Raw genomic sequence first — 19,955 nt, forward strand, 5'->3', positions numbered from 1 at the left:
TAAACTATATAGCCCCACGTCCATCTGCTGCCTCATTATACCTCAACATGTTTATTATGACTTCTTAAAGCTCAGAAACGAAGCTGAGGACTGGGGGTGTTTTTATTGCACTGCGTATAAAAAAATATTTTATGTCATTTTACTACTTTCAAATAATAGACACTAATTAAAATGTTTCTTCAAATAGAGGCCAGGCAAGCCTATGTCTACAGAAGTTATTATAACCAATGTATTGTTATATTCTATTATTATTCCTTATTTATTTAATGATAATTTATTTTATTGATATTTATTTATTTTCTTCAATCGTGTCTTACCCAGTTATTATGCTTTGTTGTTCTTGCTTTATTATTTGTACATAAATCTGTCAATAAATGCAAAAAAGAAAAAAAAAAAGTAATGAAAATGAGGACCAGATCAGGGCAAATTGTTCTAGTTTGTGAAACTACTGGTTATAATAATAATAATAATAAGCCTATAGGTTATTGGAGTGTCTTCTTACTACTTTCTGCGGTAGAAACTTGCCAGAACTTTCTTTTGCCTCTCATCAACTTTCTGAAATCAATACTGAGTTTAAATCACTGAGTAATCTTGGGAAGTAGGGATCAACCTAAGTGTGCAACAAAACATCTGTGATGGGACTCACACACTCAATACTGTAACATTTAGATTAGTTAACTAGTGAATGGTGATGATCCTGTAGATGTATGACAGCAGAGCCTGGTGTCCTCTATAGTGAGCATCTGTGGGTCAGTGCATCTTTTGTCATTTTAATGTGGCTTCTATATGAATGTTCACGTTGGATTATGGCACAAAGGATTGCAACATCAGATCCTGTGTATTGGTAAATGTTTACGAACAGAGAGAAAGATTAGGCAGGCAAAGCACTATTAAGTTATTATTCTTTTAGATATATATTTTTATACAAATACTCTTGTTTCAGTGTGCTTATTTTTGAATAACTAAACTTACTGTGACTTGGAATGATCATGAACTTTTTGCCAAAGCAAATATAGAATAACAGAGTATCTTTCTATTTATTCAACAGACAGATAGATGTTTGTATTTGTTTGTATTTTTTTATTTTCACCAGGAGAAATCACCAAACATGAATATAATGTCTTTGCTGTCCAAGGACTTCCGTGTTTTGATCTCTTCCTAAGATTTAAAACAGTTTCACAAATCCTCATGCATGCCCGTGATAGATTTGCTGACCTCTACATCTCCAGTTTTATTGGTTATATTATTAAACCTCTATCTGGACAGCTCCTGTCTTATATAAAAGGTACAGGCCATATGGTTCCCATAACGGGATCCCTTGACCCCCTCACCAAGGACACCATATTGGTTACGCTTGATGTGGACAGACTATTTAAAAACATCCCACATGATGGTGATATTCAGGCCTTGACATTTATAGCAGTCCCATCATTTGAATGTGGTGGCCTTTAACCACTGTATGCAACCAGTTCTTCCTTCCAACAGACGCCATGGCTTTGAACTGTCATATTTCTTGCAACTGCAAGCTTGTATAAATTACTTCTAGTAGTGTTTACCACTTGCAATTGAGATGAACAGGATTTTCAAGTATTGTTTTTAAGAAGTTGTCATATCCCGTCTTTCGCGTGTGCCTGAACGCGGCATATACCGCAGGTCCAGCCAAAACAAAACGTCACAGATGCGCCCCTTCGCGTTGACAGCCACGTTTTACGTAGCCAATCAGATGAGAGTATACGTGCCTTACGTCGTTTACGTACAACAAGGATACGTGCCATACTCCCGTGTTGTCGTTTATTCTTCAAGTTACCTCCCCATGCCTCTTACCTTGTATTTAAAACCCGCTGGGAAGTGGCAGGTTTGACTTAAGTTTCGTCTTGACGGGTGTAAGAGTAAATCCAGTTGGATAATGTGATTGTGCTCAGCGGCGGAGGCTCGGCCAGTCACCACTTGTGAGCAAGCTGCTAGCTAAGTTTAGCTTTGTAAGCTAAGCTGGTAGCTCTTCACCTAACCAAGTAAGGTTTGCCAACTAGTTAGATAACTGCTAATTTGTTCTTGCCGTTTTGGTAAGCGTCCGAGGAAATACACGGGCTTGAAACAGAAAGTAGTCCCACTGAGTTGTAAACTGATAGGTAATTTGCCGGAGAAGGGAAAGAGTGAGTGGACCTGGTGACCTTCCTTGACAGCTGGGTGTGTGACTAGCAGCATCTCGATCCAACGAGTCGAGTGAATGGACCCTACTGCATCTGGCCAGCCGGCTGTCATAACCCAACATGCCAATTACATAACAGGAGCACCGTAAACGACCCTCCGAGACTTCTCACTAGCCAACGGATTGTTTTGGGGTTTTTTTGTTTTTTTTATAGTTTTGCCCTTATTTACAAGAATGAGTCGTCGCTGCGTGGTGAACTTTCTGTGCCTCGGGAGTCGAGCGGTCTCGCTGTTTTATGGAAGCTCCGTTGTACCGCTCCGTGCATCGGTGAGAAATATTACATCACGGCCAGATGCTGGATTCAAACCAGAGAAAGTAGCGGTGGTGACGAAGACGACAAGATATGAGTTTGAACAGCAGCGGTACCGATACGCAGGGCTTTCTGAGGAGGATTTAAAACAGCTGGTAAGATTTCAGACATACTTGAGACACCTACACACAGGCTTTAGTTAGGAAGGGGACAATATGTTTATCTCACGATACGATATGCGGTTCACGATTCGATACAACCACGATACGATGTAATGAATAAAAGTTAAATAACAACAAAGTATGACTGAGCAGAATTATGTTTTTTTCTGAGACACATCTTTCTAGTGCTGACATTGGCTTGCTAGAATGTAAACAACAATTTAAAAATGTAATTACAAAGTGTAAATAATATAATCTGGATGGAGAGCTTGTGAAATTGTGATGGGCAAGCTGTCTCATTTGTTATTGCTACAGTAGAGTAAAATGGAGCTAATATCGCAATTCATTTTTCTGCCCCACGGTATATATTGTCACATTTTTGTGTTGCGATATATTGAATTTCGATATAGTGTCCCATTCCTAGCTTTAGTAGTTTAGCTTTTGGTTGTTTCCCCCAGGCTAAAGAAACAACAAACACTAGTGTTCCCTTTCACCTAATTTATCAGTTCATGGTGTGTGTGTGTGTGTGTGTTTGTGTGTGTTTTGCAGCTCGCTATGAAGGGCTCCAGCTACAGCGGCCTTCTGGAGAGACACAACATCCACACTCGCAACGTGGAGCACATTGTGAAGAGCCTGCAGTAAGATATAGTCATTCCCGAGAGCTTGAGGCGGGGAGATTTGCATACTGCTGGAATACAGTTTGTGGAAGACTGTTCTATGGTTCTGTATTTGCAGGAGAGAAGGCATCGAGGTGCGAGTCGTGAAGAGAGGAGAGTATGATGAAGAAGTGGTGCGATGGGCAGATACCATTATCTCTGCTGGAGGTGGGGATTCCTGGGTCAGATTGTTGCTAATTTGAGGGTTGCTAATTTTTAGGGCTGGGCGATAATTCAATATTATCGTTTATCATCTTTCAGTGGAATCATATCGTGATGATATGAAGATATTTTGATATCGTGACACATTTCTGCCGTCTAAATTGATGATGACAAGCAAATTTTACTTAAAAACTCTCATAAAATGAGGTATGGTAGGAATATTATTTGAATATTTCTGTTTTGTTTGACATTACACCTAACATTACCATTCGGTTCAATGAGATGAACATTAATTTGATTATTTAACGTGATTTTGCATACATGAACCATATCGTGATATATATTGATATCGAGAAAAACCCTTATGATTATCGTGATACTGATTTCAACCATATCACCCAGCCCTACTAATTTTTGTATTTCAGCCTTTTCTACTTGTAATATTGTTTCATATCTCTGTTATTAGAAATATGAGACCTATCATGTCTGGTCCCTCCCAACTACCAAGAAAAGTTGTATTTGAGAATATGGGCCATTATAATTATTATTAGTTGTAGTAGCCTAGAAGGGGGAGGAGCAGTATTTTTGGATTATTATCATAATTCCCTTGCTCAGTAAAAAGACAATTTTGTGTCATGAAAACTCCTTGAATGAATAACAGAAGAATAGTCCTTATTAGCTGTTGTGTGCAGACATGATGTGCAGAATGAGCAGGACCTCCTCACTATGCAGTGGGCGTAAAGTCACATGAACAAAAGCCTCAGGCAACAAAATGGAAATGCACAATACGAGTCCTCTAACGGCAGTTTGTTTTGTCAGGTGACGGGACAATGCTACTTGTTGCTAGTAAGGTTTTCAGCAAGGACAAACCAGTTGTTGGAGTTAACACAGACCCTGAGAGGTAAAAACACACTGCATGCTGTGTGGGGAAGGGCTTGAATGGTTAAATGGATAAAGGACAAATGGATCAGCTGATTTTCCTATTTACAAAGTAGCAGTGGGGAAAAACATGAGGGAGGCATCTGTCAGCACTCCTGTCACGGAAAAGTCTTGGAAATGACAAATTCCCAAAGACATCCAGAAACGTCTTGAAAATATGTTCATAATCATGAGTCATAAGTGTAAGCAACTGTTTATATAACCTAAAAATAGTTTGAGAACCACTCGTGTTTTAAATCACTTCTTGAAACTTTTGCTTTTATGTGATGCCTTTCATCCTATTATTTTTACTATTAGATTATTTTTTACCCTTTATACTTATATTTTATCTTTTGATGCCTTCTTGTTTTAATGTGTTGGATGAGTTTAATGTTTGGTTTCCTTAAAAAGAACCATACACAAAAACATTATTATTACGACTACATTCCATTGCAGTGTCTTTTGCTGAAGGACTTGTGGAGAAATTTCAGGAATTGCTGGGGCTCCATATTGTTTTCCGATTTGAACGCCCTCTTCCAGCCAGCTGAATTCATTAGATTCCTCCCTTTCACATGCAGGTCAGAGGGTCACCTGTGCCTGCCTGTCCGCTACACACACGCCTTCCCAGAGGCACTGGAGAAACTCAGTCGTGGTGAGTTCAGGTGCGTATTTACCTTTTTACTAAAGCGAGTTCTTCTTGTTTATGTGGAAAGAGGAGCGAAGCCGCCCGTGGAGTTTAGCTTTCCTGCTGGTCAACTGTCAGATAAGAAGAACCGATTCAGAGCACAGTCATGCCTGGGTTTCTGTTATCTCTCTCCCTCTCTCTCTACATGCCTCAAAAGACAAGATTGCATCGCTGAAAATGCATCGCACTATGGAAAAATAATAAATTCTTTATCGACGGCCCTAGATAGAAATCTGAGCTTCTTAACCGGTTTTGACTCAGTATTCACAATCAATATTAGGGAAAGGTGTACAGCATAGATGGTGCAGTTTTATAGCTGATCTAAAGGTTATTTCACTGTTTTATGTCCACTTTTCCATTTTATTGGATAAAGTTCCTTTGATGCTTACAGTTAGAAGTGGGTCCTTTTGAGTTGCATTAAAATACATTTGAGGGTAAATGTATTATGTAGTTTGCCATATTTGATTTATATTAACCTGAATTACATCAGTGATTCTCAACCTTTTCCATATCAAGGACCCTAATTTAGTCCATATTTGGGCCACGGACCTGCCACGTATCTGACAATAGTTTTATTGTCAGATATGATTTTCCATGACTGTCTGTATTGTAGACAGAGAGATATCAGTCAAACTATGATCAAAACAGTCATTCTTCTACATTCTCTAATTGTGTTCACTTCTTATAAATGAAATAATGCTGAAATGAAAGTTTAACAAATTCATCAATTTGCTGGGGACCCCCTGGAATTCACTGAAGGACCCCTGATGGTCCCCTGACCCCACGTTGAGAACCACTGAATTACATTGTATGACTACTTAAATTCTGTTTTTTTTTTTTCAATTTTAAAATCTATATATAAAATCTATATTCCTGGTAGCTTTAAAAATGAATAAAATAATAAGTACCTTAATATTATTTTTATTCGTTTTTATTATGATTTTACACATTAAGTAACAAGTTGATCATGTTAAGATATGTTATGTTATTGTACAGTAATCACATGATTGATCCATAAAAAAAAAAAAAAACATAACATAGGAGGATTCATTAAAAAACAATATCATGAAATATGTTTAACCTTGTTACATAAGCCTGCAGAATATTCTAGAAACCCTCTTTTTCTCACTGTAGACTTTTTAACAGATGACCCACGGATTCTAATTTTGTTTTTTTCTGTGGAAAGCCAGGGGGTTTTAATGAACATCTCCCTCTCCTCCCCTCCTCTTCTCCCCTCCCCCCCCCCCACCCCTCCTCCTCGTCCAGGTGGCTGTGGCGCCAGAGGATCCGTCTGCACCTGGAGGGGACGGGGATCAACCCCACGCCGGTGGACCTGCACGAGCAGCAGCTGAGCCTGGAGCAGCACAACCAGGCCCACCGCATCACCACCATGGACAGCCAGCGGAGTACGCCTCCACCACCCGTCCTGTGTAGCCGTCTCCGTCCTTCTGTCTGTCTCCGTCCTCCTGTCTGTTTTCCTGTTGCTTCAGCTGAAGTTTCTGGATTAGGGTTAGACCGATATATGGGGGCTGATATATCGGCCTTTTCTTCGAAATTTGATCCGGTTCAGTCAGCGTCGCCCACCTCTGATATGATGCAGTTTGATTGATTACGTATTTATTGTAGATTTGATCAGTATTACACACAGTAAACCACACTGGTTGTCTGTTGGAAGCCCTTAACCTGAAATTATTTAGATTCTATTAGGCTTGGGCTGATATTCGATATTATGCCAAATGGCCGTTTTCCTCCAATGTTTGAATAGTAAGATAACATTTCTACACTGTTCATAATTGTTATTATTATTATCGCTTAGAAAGATGATGTAATTTGGAAGAAATAAAATGAAATACCCCTCAAAAATAAATAGGGGAAAAAACGGAAAAAAAGTATCTAAATATATATAATACCGTATATCGCGATATTTTGGTGGGAAAGTATCGCGCTGTTAAATTTCAGATATCGCCCAAGCCTAGATTCTATACAAGTATATATGAATAAGTTATTATTAGTAGTAGTAGTAGTAGTAGTAGTAGTGGTAGATTTATTTTTTTTTTTTATTATTATTGTTATCCTGGGGTTGAGTGGAGAGTTAGTGTCCCACCAGTGTTTTTTTACAAAGCCAAAGTTTTGGCTTTCGGCAAGCTTCGGTCCAAAAATATCGGTATTAGCCTTTAAAAACCTGCATCGGTTGAACCCTAATCTGGACCCAACACACTTAACTGGACTTATCTGTAACTTCATGTATTTGTTCACTACCAGTTCTCCTATTAACCCAGCTGTCTTTCTCAGGGGCAGGAACACCAAACGACAGCTTCTCCAAGCCTAGCCTGCTCCCTGTCAGGAGCCTGAATGAAATCTTCATCGGAGAGTCTCTGTCCTCCAGGTACCCTTGTTGCACGTAACTCCCATCTAAACCCACCTGTGTGTGTTGACCTGTCCGTGTGTGCGTGTTGTACCCCTCAGTAACCCCCCCCCCCCCCTAGCCCTTTCACCGCCACATCTCTCCAGCACTCATCAGCGGATCTCTGTCCATCACACAGGGTGACGTGTAAATCCTTCAAACCCCATCTCACCCTCTCGCTCCATAGGGCTTCCTACTATGAGATCTCAGTGGATGATGGCCCATGGGAGAAGCAGAAGAGCTCGGGCCTCAGCATCTGCACAGGGACGGGATCTAAAGCCTGGTACACCTCACGACATACGGCGTATATGCAACAGAAACTGTGATGTGATGCTAGTGTGTCTGCTAGGTTTGAGACTTTGTGGGTCTCCCAAGCAGAATAAACACCACGGACCATCAGTTTACAACTATTTTGTTGTCTATTTTGTTGTAGTTCGAAGAGTTATTCGAATGTTATTAATCAAATTTCCATAGTCAAAATCTTAAATCATTCCTACATACTCCATTATGGGAATTGTAATAGCTTTTATCAAAGTTTAAATACAGGCTGAGACAGATGTGGAGCTGGTTAATTTGTTTAAATAGCCTCTGTTACTTGTTTAAAAACTTATAGCCTAATCTTAAATCATTAATAGTTTTCCTCAGTAGGGAGAATCATAGCAATCAGGTTATTGTCTGTGTGTATCTACATTTATATAATGGTTGCCTGAATTGAATTTGACAAAGCTGTGAGAGAATTGAATAATTTCGTGTTGGATACCAACTATGGATAGTGTCGCCAAAAAGCAAAATAGATAGTGTCGTCATTTCACAATGCCTTTACCAATCGATATGAGTAAATTCTAGATGAAACTTGAACATAGAAAAATATGTATTTAAGAACCCTTCTAGAACTTTAAAGGATTTCAGTGCACTTTTTTTTTAGAGAGAGATTTAGAGTCGGCGTAATGCCATCGGAAAATTGGTCGGTTGATTGGAAAAAGTTTGCTTGATTATTTGATATTAAAATGAATAGAAAAAGCTAAATTTTATTCCCATTGAGCAAAGCGTTTCGCTCTGATGGTTACTATTTCCTCACTCGTCTTTTTTCTCTTGGTGCCCACAGGTCGTATAATATCAACAAACTCGCCGAACAAGCGGTGGAGGACGTTCTAAAAATTGGTATGTACTGTATGTACATGGCTGCCCATGTCATGTTTGGTGTTGAGGTGTAGTTTGTCTCCTAAAGCTGCCACCTGATACCACTGACACTCACAAAACATCTCTTCTCTCAGGAAAGGCACAAACCGGTCTCGATATCCCACTTAGTCGTGAATTTATTGAAAAAGGTGAGTTCCGTAATCCTGCTTTTTGTTGTTTCTTGTGACTTGTGCATTTATTCCAGGTGGGTTCCTTTGAACTGATGTTCCGTATTCTCTTGTCTGTGTTCAGTTACTGACGAATACAACGAGTCTCTGGTGTTCAGTCCGGAAGACAGGCGGCTGTTCTTCAGCGTCAGGGAGCCCATCGTCAACAGAGTCTTCTCCAGCAGCCGCCAAAGAGGCTTCGCCACCAAGTGAGTCGAGATTCCAAAATGTCCGTTAACACCTGTCCCAGCGGCTGTGTCCGTTTTTAAAAAAAAAAAACGCGTCCTACTCCCGCAGGGTGTGCGTGCGCTCCCGGTGCTGGGACGCCTGCATGGTGGTGGACGGCGGGACCTCGTTCGAGTTCAACGACGGGGCCATCGCCGCGATCAGCATGAGCGAGGAGGATCAGCTCCGGACGGTGGTCCTGGAAAACTGACAGCACAGGACCCTCCGCCCCAAAAAAACTCACCGGTTTCCCGCACCAGTAAAGTCGTTTAAAAGGGATTTCGGGAAAAGGGAAGCACTCATGTGTTTAACATCCATGACTGTTGTATATTTTTCCTTATGCATTTTATATACCTGAAGGAAAGGTATGACTTTGTGCATTGCTATTTACCAAATCACACGAGTATTACTACTATAGTTTTTTTTTTTTTTTTTTTTGTGGGGCTTATTATTATTATTATTATCATCTCACTATCTGCAGTTTGTTTCCATTAGAAATGTAAAAGCTTGGGCAGCATTTCATGTATTTGTTAATGACTATGACCATGACCATGCTGTATTACTTTACAAGTCATGAGACGTTTCTCAAGTTATTTTTTTGGGAAGGTTTCATGGTATTTGTCGGTATTTGTTGACTATTTTGCAGAAGAAAGATCAGGCAAAAAGAGATATATTAATGGAAAGCATATTTATATTTAAGTTATTGTAAATATGTATCCATTTCAGGTTAGACTTCGTTCCCCTTCAGTCAGAATAGTGACTTCTACTGACCTGCTGCCAATGGAAATGAATACTTTGCCTTGACAATGCACATCTCTTAGGAGATATAATCATAGAAACTGATTGAAGGTGATGGTAATTTTGCAGCTGTCTAGCTATTGGTAAAGATTCATAACGTCACGGTGCCAATTTGTTCTGGAAGCAATGTAGACGGCGAACTGAAAGCACAATGGCTGTTATTTGTAATAGCCCGTTTGTTGACTAAAAGATATTTTTGGAACATAGCTTATGATATTTTTGCTAGCGTTTTGAGCCATTCTGGTGTAACAAAAGATGAGTCGGAGAGGAAAGAATGACGTGCACTACAAACCGGAGAACTCCATACCAAAAGAATGTTTTGCTAAATGTTTGAAGTCTGTCTTGTAACTCTCTTGCAAGACAGGAAGATCCGCTTTGGAAGTGCTACTGAAAGCCAATCAGCATGTGCCTGGGCCTGTTTAATATCCCCGAAACAGACGCTACAGTTTGTTTTGGCCTCGAGTGAAAATCAAAGACTGTTTTGCTGTAGGTGGTATGAACAAAATAGTAAACCACATATTTCTTAATCAGTGAAGCCCGCCAACACGAAGAGCCAAACGCGTGAGCAATGCTCTTCGGTGATGCCAAAATGATTTTTGTTACTCGTATTCAAAAGTAGAAGGAAGGATGCAGTTTGATTCGAACACAACTTTAAGATATAGCATTCTCGGCAAATAATCCCCCCCCCCCCAATTTTATATTTTTTTTAGAGATTTGTAATTTGTAATGAACTTAATCAGTAAAGCATTGTGTCAGTGCACCTCTAATGCCCCCCCCCTACCCTTTACTCTGAACCAGAAGCTGTTCATTTATCAAGGACTAGTTTACAAAGTGATCAGAAAGTGGAATATACAGAGTGCCAAAAGAAGGATGTCTCACGAAACCCCCTGTTTATGTGGCGACTTTTTCTGTCAAATATGTTGCTCTATTTTTTGTGTTTTTGGATCAGATAAAAGTGGCATCACAAAGAAATGCTTTTGTGTTTTTACTCCACCTCCTTGACACGTAATACAACACAACACTGGATGTATCAATACAGCAGTACATTCCAATAATAAAACATAAACAACAAATTCATCAGTGAATGAAAACATCAAGATTTTCCAAGAACTTCACACAGGAATGTGAGCTAACATCAGTGCCAAGTCTCAGGTTCATGGTGTTAATATGGAGGATTTTAACATCAAGAGATTGAAAATGTAAAACATGCTCAGATAAACAAAAGACACTACCAATATAAAAAATGTTCTTTTTCGTATTTCATATGTGAATGGTTTGCTTTCAAAGATGCAGAGCTGTACAGTAAGACTGAACGACTTTTATTTAAAGGGAAATGAACAGTACTCGAGAGGAACTCTTGTTCAATTCAAGTCCAGTCTGTCTGTTTGATATTTCAACCAAACAGCACAATACAGCACCGACCCCACTAGAGATCTACACTTCACAGATGTAAACCCCTGACATAATAGAGCTCACTGTAACAGAAACTCTTAATTTTTCAATACAATACGGTACTAGTCTAGTTGGGGTATGCAAGGTAAAATTGATACCGAATAATCCTAAACTGGATGGAAACACATTTCTGCAACCTTAATCTATTAAAAAGATTAATTTAATCCACTGACGTCAACACAGTCTGACCATTTTTAAGCCTGGTTGACAAATGTAGTGTCTCTTTCACACCATCTAAAATGTGGTATAACATTCATATCTATACCTGGTTGGAAATTCAAAGATTTAGACACGTCATTTTACATTAAAGCTCCACTTCACAGCATTACTGATCGACTGAAATTAACTGATCTCTCTAATGGGAAGCCATTATTACAGATGATGATTGAGAACAGCAGATTTTCCTATCAGTATTATGATAATGTAGGACAATAATTAAAAAGGTGCAACATTGGTGACACATTGGTGTTGAGGAATTATCAGCGTCCCACCACATTTCTGTACACATCTTACATCAGATGATAAATTCAAGTTTCTGCCATTTTTTTTTCCCCCTACAAAATAATTAAATTAACAAATTTTTTTAGAACCTACAATATGACACCAATCCACAGAAAGCTTCTGTCGATACATTTCAACAAGAACGACATCAAAAGCTACGGAAGAGGATTAGTGCCAAAAAGGGAGTATCTGAGTATTTGAGTTCTGAGTTTAAAGTCAGAATTCTCAGAATAGTCAGAACTCAGAATTCTGACTTTTTTTCCCTCCGAATTTTGACTTTAAATTCAGAACTCAAATACATTTTCCACACGTGGCCCTAACCCTCTTCCGTAAATCTCCACATTTAAATTTCAAAAACTTTTAAAAAAGGACCTGTCCACTGTCGGACCTTTTGTACCATTAATGCCAACCAACGCAAAATAAAACATCTTCGGTAGCAGCAGGAGTCGCCGGAACACGTCTCTGTCGATGGCCAACGGTCACGAAAACATTTACGCGCGTCGAAATACTGCAAGATATTTGGAACTCACGATAAAAACCGCGGCGACTACACTACGACTTGAACCTCAGCCGACACCTCGCGCCCCACATGGCGCGTTCGTTGTATACGAGGCGGTCGCAGGGCGCGGGCGTGGGCCGGGCCACCGTGGAGAAGGGCCGCGAGTTGATGGAGATGCGAGGCACGCCCTTCTTCAGCGAGCGCAGGTGGGTTTCGTGCACGAGCCCGAACACGTCCAGCAGCCGCAGGGCGGGGAACGTCTCGCTGAAGTCACTGGGAATGAGAAGAATAGGACGCGCTGGGTGAAGAGGTGAGGTGAAAACAGGGCAAACAAGGGTAAGCTGTTTTTGGTATAGATGGTATGGAAAAAGAGGATTAGGGCCACATGTGAAAGATGTATTTGAGTTCAGAGTTTAAAGTCAGAATTCTGAGAAAAAAAAGAATTCAGAGGGGAAAAAGAAAGAATTCTGAGGGGGAAAAAAAGAATTCTGAGAAAAAAAAGAATTCAGAGGGGAAAAAGAAAGAATTCTGAGGGGGAAAAAAGAATTCTGAGAAAAAAAGTCAGAATTGAGAAAAAAAGTCAGAATTCTGAGGAAAAAGGTCAGAATTCTGAGGGGGAAAAGTCAGAATTTTGAGAAAAGAGTCAGAATTAAGAAAAAAAAGTCAGAATTTTGAGAAAAGGTCAGAATTCTGAGGGGGAAAAAGTGAGAATTCTGAGGGAAAAAAGTAAGAATTCTGACTTTAAACTCAGAACTCAAACTTTTCACACGTGGCCCTAATCCTCTTCCGTAGGATGGTGTGTGTTGGACAGCGAGGGAGGAACTTACGCGAGGGCAGCTGGGTGAATCTGGTAGCAGCGACTCAAGGACAGGTGCAGTAGCTTCTTCAGCTGTGCGATGATGGGGAAACTATCAGCCATCAGCATAGCGCTGTCACTGCAACACACATGAACCAATTTTCAATATCTTTAAATGTGATCAATTTCATGCCAAAAAATTCCTAAAGATTTCAAGCATTCACTGTTTTTCCCAGAATTTTATTCTTGTCAAGGTGGAAAAGCCTCTGAAACAGTATTTAGACCAACATGGGACACTGAAACTCTCCATGGAAACCCTGGATAATAATAATAAAAACATATTCATGCACTTTTGTAGAATCTGATGAAAATATCACATTAGAGTCAATTAAAGTTAATGTCTTCCAACAAACAATCAGCGTAGTATTGATCAATTCTACAATAAATATGTAATCAAACTGCATCATACCCATGCTTATAAGAATGCATGACGCTTACTGATACATAATATCATCACTGAAATATAGCTATAACCCATTATAAAATCATAATTACAAGCATCTTATGAATGTTTCTGACTCTCTGTTTGTCAGACAAACTTTTAATCTCAATGGGAAAACCTCTGATAAATAACTAGTCAAACATCCATGAGGCGCTCCAAACAGGAACGTACCTTAAATCCAGAGTTTCTATATTAGGGCATCTCGCCACCAGCACCTTCACATCTGTAAAGAGACAATGTCAGGCTGTTACAGATCAATCACAATACAGATGTGAGCTGACAAAGACAGCCTGAACGGTCTAAAGCCTGAGTTTAAATACATTATGTTATCTATAGCATGCTTACTACTATCACACCACATGGTTGAGCCACACTGGATGCCCATGTGTGCTGCTTTGCTTTTCATGATCGGTTAATATGTCACTATCACACACACCTTAAAATTATGATTTGCTAATCATATTTCTTCAGGTAAATTGTTCCACATTGGATGAGCCCTAATTGCAAATCTTTGGACACATAAAGACTAAAGATGGTCTCTATCTGTCCAAAGAGATTTGTATGAAGATCAAGAAAAGTTTCCAAGATTCTCTTTGGGAATCCAATTTCTAACCTCCACACAATTATTTTTCTCCTGTGTTTATATCCATGTAATGACTTAAGAACTGCCACTCCCCCCCCATTGTTTCTCAATTATTACATGTTGAATACTCAATTCTGATTAGCCAATCAACATATTCTGAGGTCTGTTACAACAGATCCCTCTTTCACATCTAATCATCTCACTTGGCAGTCAAGAAGTCTGGTCCATTTTGATTTCTAATTGAATTATCTGGCGCCACCTTGTGGCAAAAGACATTAACCCTTGCTTCACTGTTGCCAGCCTGGCAGCTTTGTTGTTAGATTTAGCGACTTTTCAGATCCCCATGGCGACTTTCTTTACCACAAGCGACTAGCACCAAATCAAGTGACTTTTTCAAACCGTCAGTTAAAATGTTAATGTGTTAACTATGGCTGATGAATGTACAATAGGTTGTGGACACACTGGAAGACATTCAAAATCCTATCCAATTTTGAAAATGCATTACATCACACACATAACGATGGATTTCACAGGTGTTTCGTCTCCCAGTTGGCTGCAGAAGGCCAAAGCGGTTGCACTGAAGAATAAGGCGATTCTACTATATTGTCCTATTATATCGTCCCTAGAGGTGAATAGGCTAGACCCTACAATTATAAACACATTTACACATTACAAAGACACAATTGAAGATCATAATTGATTTGATACCAAAACCCCCACTCACCTTCCAGAGTGAGGTTCTGTCTGTAACCGCTGAGGTTGAGGTGCGTCACGCTGCTGTGGAGATTACCCACGACCTCCTTCACATGATCGTTACTGAAGTCACACCACGATATGTTCAGCTGCTCTATCCTGGGCGAGAGACAAGCACGCTCTGTGTCAGTACATTCCAGAGATGGGGCGGGGGGGGATGTATAAAACCCTGGATTATTATTTGGATTGCCACAGAAGAAAAAAAGAAACGCGACTTACCGGGAGAGGGACTTGAGCATCTCGCCGATAGAGTCGGCGGAGAAGCCGGAGCAGCCGCTCAGGTTCAGCTGCACCAGGTTTGGATTCTTGGCTAGAGAACTGTGGGACAGACGGAGACACAGACAACGAATCAGAGTGTTTCTTTTCAAACTCAAAACCCCTTAAATGCCCGCGGTATGTACAATTTACAGAGCGAACGGCGAGACTCACTGGACGATGTGGTCGGAGAGCTGCATGCCCTCCAGGCCGAGGCACTCCAGCAGCGTGCAGCGGCTCATGACGCTCTCCAGGGCGGAGGTGCTGATGGTGCAGCTGGAGAGGTCCATCTGAACGACCCGCGCCGGGCTGAGGGAGGGAGAGGAAGAACACAGTCGGGAGAGAGATCAGGGATGGTTTCCATTTGCTGCCGTTCTTGTACAGTATAAGAAACAACCTCCACACACTTGGTTTGGTCAAAGTTTCTGTTCTCCCCCTTATTTCATTGTGCTGAGTTGAGTGTTTTCATCTTTTCGCTGCGATTCCTGTCAATCATGGAGGAGATCCCATTGAAACCTCCTTAAACTTCCTCTTAATTTTGACTCCTAACTTTCTAATTGAATGTAAAATGCAGGGAGACAGGAACTTTTCCATTAAATTCTACTTAATAACCCTGTAAACCTGCTCAAAAGGCATGAAAAATCCCTTAATTACTAGTGTCTCTGTCAATCAGCCCATGAATAAATCCCTTATAAACCCATGATACTAACTTACTTTTTTAAAGCTGTGTTATTGTTAATGGATAATTAATGTTTATGTAATGGAGAAATTAAGGACATTTCAGGGATAAAATGAAGGGGTTTGGTTTCATAGCGAAACTTTGTGTTGTAAAAACTATGAAAATTTAGTAAACGTTGCATTGCAAAATGATTTGGGGAAATGTTAACTACATGTAAATGGGCTACAATCATTATTATCCTTTGACATTTCTGAGCGGTAGTTACATTTATGTTGATCTTCAAAAAAAGAAAAAAAAAAGAAAAAGAAAAAGCATATTCACTGCCACCACTACAAAACTAAACCCCTTCATTTGATCCCTGAAATGTCCTTAGTTTCTCCATTAAAAATAACACAGCTTTAAAAAAGTAAGGTTAGTGTCATGGGTTTATAAGGGATTTAGTCATGGGTTGATTGAGGAACACTATTAATTAAGGGATTTTTCATGCCTTTTGTGCTTGTTTTACAGGGTATTAACAAATTATTAATTGAAAGTTCCTGCCTCCCTGAATAAATTAGAAAGGAGTCAAAAATTAAGGGGTGTTTAAGGTGGTTTTGATGGGGTCCCCTCCATTAATAACTCCCTTAATTCATTCTAAGGGGATTTTGCATGAACTAAGGGGAGAATTCATGTAAATTAATTCAAATGTAAGGTTATTTTAAGAGATTACTGGTTCGTAGCGCACACAAGACTTCACCTGTTCATTCCCTGGGTCGTACAGTGCAGAATGAAGCCTGAACCCAGCATCACTAGGTGGAAGGTAGTCCAGACTCACCTTGGGCCTGCAAACCGCAGCTCTTCGATGAAGGCGCGGGGGCATCGCAGCCTTCGCACCCCGGCTGCCAGCAGCTGCTCCAGAGCAGGAGCCGTGTGGGTCAGCCCCTCCAGATCCACACTGTGCCACAGAGACTCGTCAAACCTATCGGGCACACGGGGCCGCTTGTTAGACGCATAATGTAATGGAGAAAGTGGATCAGTGGATAATGGATCAGTGGAGGAGGACTGAAGAATCCTCCTCCACTGATATAAATCATCAGTTTGTGTGGGAAGTGTTGGAATCTACTTTTCGGTGCATCTACTTTCCCCTCAACCTGCCTCGTCTGCTTCTACTTGTTAGTGTTTTCCTACATTACCCAGAATGCCTTTCCGCATCCCCCAGAGTAGGGCTGGGTGATATGGACCAAAAATCATATCTCTGTATTTTTAGGCTGAATGGCGATACACGATATATATATCTCTGTATTTTCCAGGAAGTGGGCTAAATATTCAGTTGTAAGTCAAAGCCACATGTGAGATGTCTCAAGCACTTTTATTAAAACAAGACTGTGGTCAAAATAAAATGTAAAGACAGGGTTTCCTTCCCTGTTTTAAAATATACTGCAACTGAAAACACTTTCGGAAGGGGAACTGGTGGCTGGTATGCAAAGATGCTTCTTTGCCAGGTGGCTCAGTGCTGGAAAGACAATTTCGTGTTCCTTCCACCATTGGAGAGGATCTGTATCACTCTCTACACTAACTGACTGTAAGTAGCTTGAAATAGGGCTGGGCGATATGGACAAAATCAAATATCACTATATTTTCGACCAAATACCTCGATATCGATATTGTGACAATATTGTAGGGATGACTATTGGTGCTTTCACAAAATATTTACACAATGAGATTTTTGATAAATAATCATCAGTAATGTGGATATAATGACTAAGTGGGTAAAGGCAAATAATAGAACAGCTAGAACAGTCTGGTAAGTTCAGAAAATGACATCACTTTACTGTAATGCAGCCTTTAAAACCAGGAAAACACACTTATGCCATATCACCATATTACCATATCCAAAATATAAGACGATATCTAGTCTCATATCACGATGTCGATATAATATCAATATATTACCCCAGAGAAGAGGGCTCTCTGTGCTGTATATGTGTAGGTGGAGAGAGTGATAGCGTAGTCAGTTTTTCCCAGTTGAGAAAAAGTGAGAGAGGAGAGAGAACAATGCCTTGCACTTGACATGTGACTTCACTTGTGAATGCATTGCATTCTGGTCTATTGAAGCTACTATCAGTGGAGAAATTGGCCTCTCTCCTCTTCTCTGATGGATCTCTCCCTGTATGATTGTTGAACTTTCTCTCGGTGCAAAATGGCGGCTCTAGAAAGAAGCCCTCGCTCTTTGATTCTGAGGGACTGACACCAAAACCTGACGTTCACCACACTGATGTTTTAGATTGTTGCCATCATCCATCCTTTAAAGCAGTGGTTCTCAATGTGGGATCCGGGGACCACCAGGGGTCCTTGAGGGCATTCAAGGGGGTCCCCAGCAAATTGATCAATTGTTAAACTTCATTATTTTGTCCATTTTGATCATAGTTTCTCTGTTATCTCTCTACCTACAATACAGATAGTCATGGAATTCTGGACAAAATCACATCTGACAATAAAAAATATTCTCAGCTTTGGGTCTGAGAGACAAAATCTCATCAAATGGGGGTCCGTGGCCCTAATGTGGACTAAATTAGGGGTCGTTGATATGAAAAAGGTTGAGAACCACTGCTTTAAAGCAAGTTCAAATAACTGGTGCAGTGTAGTCATTCAAAGCTTACACTAAACGATGCCAGCGCTTGCAGATCAGGGACATCCTGAGCAGGTCCTGCAGAGGGAGGTAGAACAGGATCCGGAGAAGCAGCTCATCTGGCAGGTGGTCCCACGACAGGCCTGGCGAGGAAAACACCAAGGGAAAAAAAAATCAGCAAAGAAATACAGTTCTTAAAGTACATTCTGACACTGTTTAAAAAAGGTGAACCGTGCTCATTTGGTTCATGAATACCTGATATGGCCTCCCTCTTCCTCCTGGACCGCCTGGCGAGCACGAACTGGCCCCCCTCGTTCTCCTTCCCCTTGCAGGCCACCCTCTGGTGCTTGTGTCGCGGGGACCACTGCTGGATGAGCTCGGTCGGGGTGCTCTCCGTGGCCAGGCTCTCCCCGAGGCAGCCCCGCGACTTGCGCTTGATGCTCCGGGACTGGGACCACATGGAGCCCTGGAGACTGATACAGGGCAGCTCCTGTAGCGGCCTGCTAGACGGAGGAGACACCGGTAAAAAAAAAACACCCGCACACTTTATAGTATACGAAATTATTGGATATTGCCTCCCTCCAAAACAATAAGGCAGTTATTTGGGCTAATAGTGGGAAGATAGCTAGCTTCCTTCAAGCTTACGCACGAGCCACAAAACTAAACTAGTCAACTGTGCCCGCCATATTGAAGCAGCCGCTCGTGAGGTGACCGCGCAATTTCTAACTGGAAAAAGATATAGATATTCCTTTTCATTTCTAGTTCTAACAAAAAATGCGTACAGGGTTGCTGTCGGGTTAACAGTTTAATTCGGTAGTTTACTCTACACTGAACCGGGAAGGGGAACATATACAGATAAACACAGGCCACAGAGGAAAGCGCGGAATCTCTATGTCGAGTTTCAACGAATCCGCCAAGTAATCAGCAGTAATGATTAATAGACGGGTTGAAATCTCGATTACAAGACTATGAATTTGCGATTCATTTGAAATGGGTTTAGAGAGATTACGTTAACTGATGGATTTCGCTACACAACAGAAGTCGGTAGTGTGGTGTGTTGTCCCATATCAACATGGATGGCACTTTCTAAGCTATCCAGGTAAAAGGCAAACAATCCAAACCATACCTTTCTTGTGACATCTCCTCCAGTTCAGTGCAGAATTAAAGTAAATAAAAGTAAAGACAAATGAAACAAATGACTGTTTTCACTACAGAGCTCCAAGCGGGACTCTTTAAACTCAGCGCCTTGCTCTCTGGCAGCGGCGGGACGCCCTATCTCTGCGTTTCATCCGGGGGCGTGCCGTGCCTACGTCACACTGGCGCATGCCTGCTACGTGTTCTCTCACTCAAACCAAACTCAGATCTACCAGCAGGTTGATTCCAATATGAGGTTACAGTAGAGATAGTTAGGCTTTTTTACTGTATGCCCATCACCACAAATGAACAGTTATTATTTGAAAATACATGAATAAAACAAAGTGCTAAAGTATTTGATTCCCGAACGAATTACTAC

At 40.7% G+C, this 19,955-nt stretch overlaps 2 protein-coding genes across 5 annotated transcripts; one reads left to right on the forward strand and one right to left on the reverse strand.

The window, feature by feature from the left end:
- The first annotated feature begins 1,868 nt into the window (after nt 1-1,868).
- On the forward strand, nt 1,869-10,772 carry LOC139647056 (NAD kinase 2, mitochondrial-like). Of its 4 annotated transcripts, none has more exons than XM_071522882.1 (12): nt 1,869-2,614; nt 3,170-3,258; nt 3,356-3,444; nt 4,258-4,339; nt 4,935-5,018; nt 6,308-6,451; nt 7,356-7,427; nt 7,633-7,728; nt 8,551-8,606; nt 8,720-8,773; nt 8,877-9,000; nt 9,089-10,772. In XM_071522882.1, the coding sequence occupies exons 1-12, from the start codon at nt 2,384-2,386 to the stop codon at nt 9,225-9,227; spliced, it is 1,260 nt and encodes a 419-aa protein (XP_071378983.1). In that variant the 5' UTR covers nt 1,869-2,383; the 3' UTR covers nt 9,228-10,772. The 4 variants fall into 4 exon arrangements, with proteins under 4 accessions (XP_071378983.1, XP_071378980.1, XP_071378981.1 ...); XM_071522879.1 differs by having other exon boundaries at nt 6,308-6,447; nt 7,334-7,427; nt 7,585-7,728; XM_071522880.1 differs by having other exon boundaries at nt 6,308-6,447; nt 7,334-7,427.
- A 1,547-nt stretch (nt 10,773-12,319) lies between these two features.
- Nucleotides 12,320-19,676, reverse strand: LOC139647054 (S-phase kinase-associated protein 2-like). The gene is made up of 10 exons (XM_071522876.1): nt 19,569-19,676; nt 18,698-18,945; nt 18,474-18,585; nt 16,649-16,792; nt 15,330-15,464; nt 15,120-15,218; nt 14,872-14,999; nt 13,736-13,787; nt 13,094-13,201; nt 12,320-12,539 (listed from the first exon to the last, which is right to left on the reverse strand). Exons 1-10 carry the CDS (start codon nt 19,580-19,582, stop codon nt 12,320-12,322), a joined length of 1,260 nt encoding a protein of 419 aa, XP_071378977.1. The 5' UTR covers nt 19,583-19,676.
- Between the last annotated feature and the right edge of the window lie 279 nt (nt 19,677-19,955).

The sequence above is a fragment of the Centroberyx affinis genome, unplaced genomic scaffold, assembly GCF_046629955.1.
Source record: "Centroberyx affinis isolate AG114_WGS23_722 - 3 ecotype Tasmania unplaced genomic scaffold, CSIRO-AGI_Caff_v1 ptg001040l_1, whole genome shotgun sequence".
NCBI classification, from domain to species: domain Eukaryota; kingdom Metazoa; phylum Chordata; class Actinopteri; order Beryciformes; family Berycidae; genus Centroberyx; species Centroberyx affinis.

What these genes read in the sequence shown, in the direction of transcription:
- LOC139647056 (XM_071522879.1), top strand. Translation starts at nt 2,384, where the DNA reads ATGAGTCGTCGCTGCGTGGTGAACTTTCTGTGCCTCGGGAGTCGAGCG. An exon ending in GTTAACACAGACCCTGAGAG is followed by an intron (nt 4,340 to 4,934) that starts GTAAAAACACAC and finishes TTTCACATGCAG; the next exon opens with GTCAGAGGGTCACCTGTGCC. An exon ending in GGAGAGTCTCTGTCCTCCAG is followed by an intron (nt 7,428 to 7,584) that starts GTACCCTTGTTG and finishes TCCATCACACAG; the next exon opens with GGTGACGTGTAAATCCTTCA.
- LOC139647054 (XM_071522876.1), bottom strand. An exon ending in CTCTCCGACCACATCGTCCA is followed by an intron (nt 15,219 to 15,329) that starts GTGAGTCTCGCC and finishes TCTGTCCCACAG; the next exon opens with TTCTCTAGCCAAGAATCCAA. An exon ending in ATAGAAACTCTGGATTTAAG is followed by an intron (nt 13,202 to 13,735) that starts GTACGTTCCTGT and finishes TGTGTGTTGCAG; the next exon opens with TGACAGCGCTATGCTGATGG.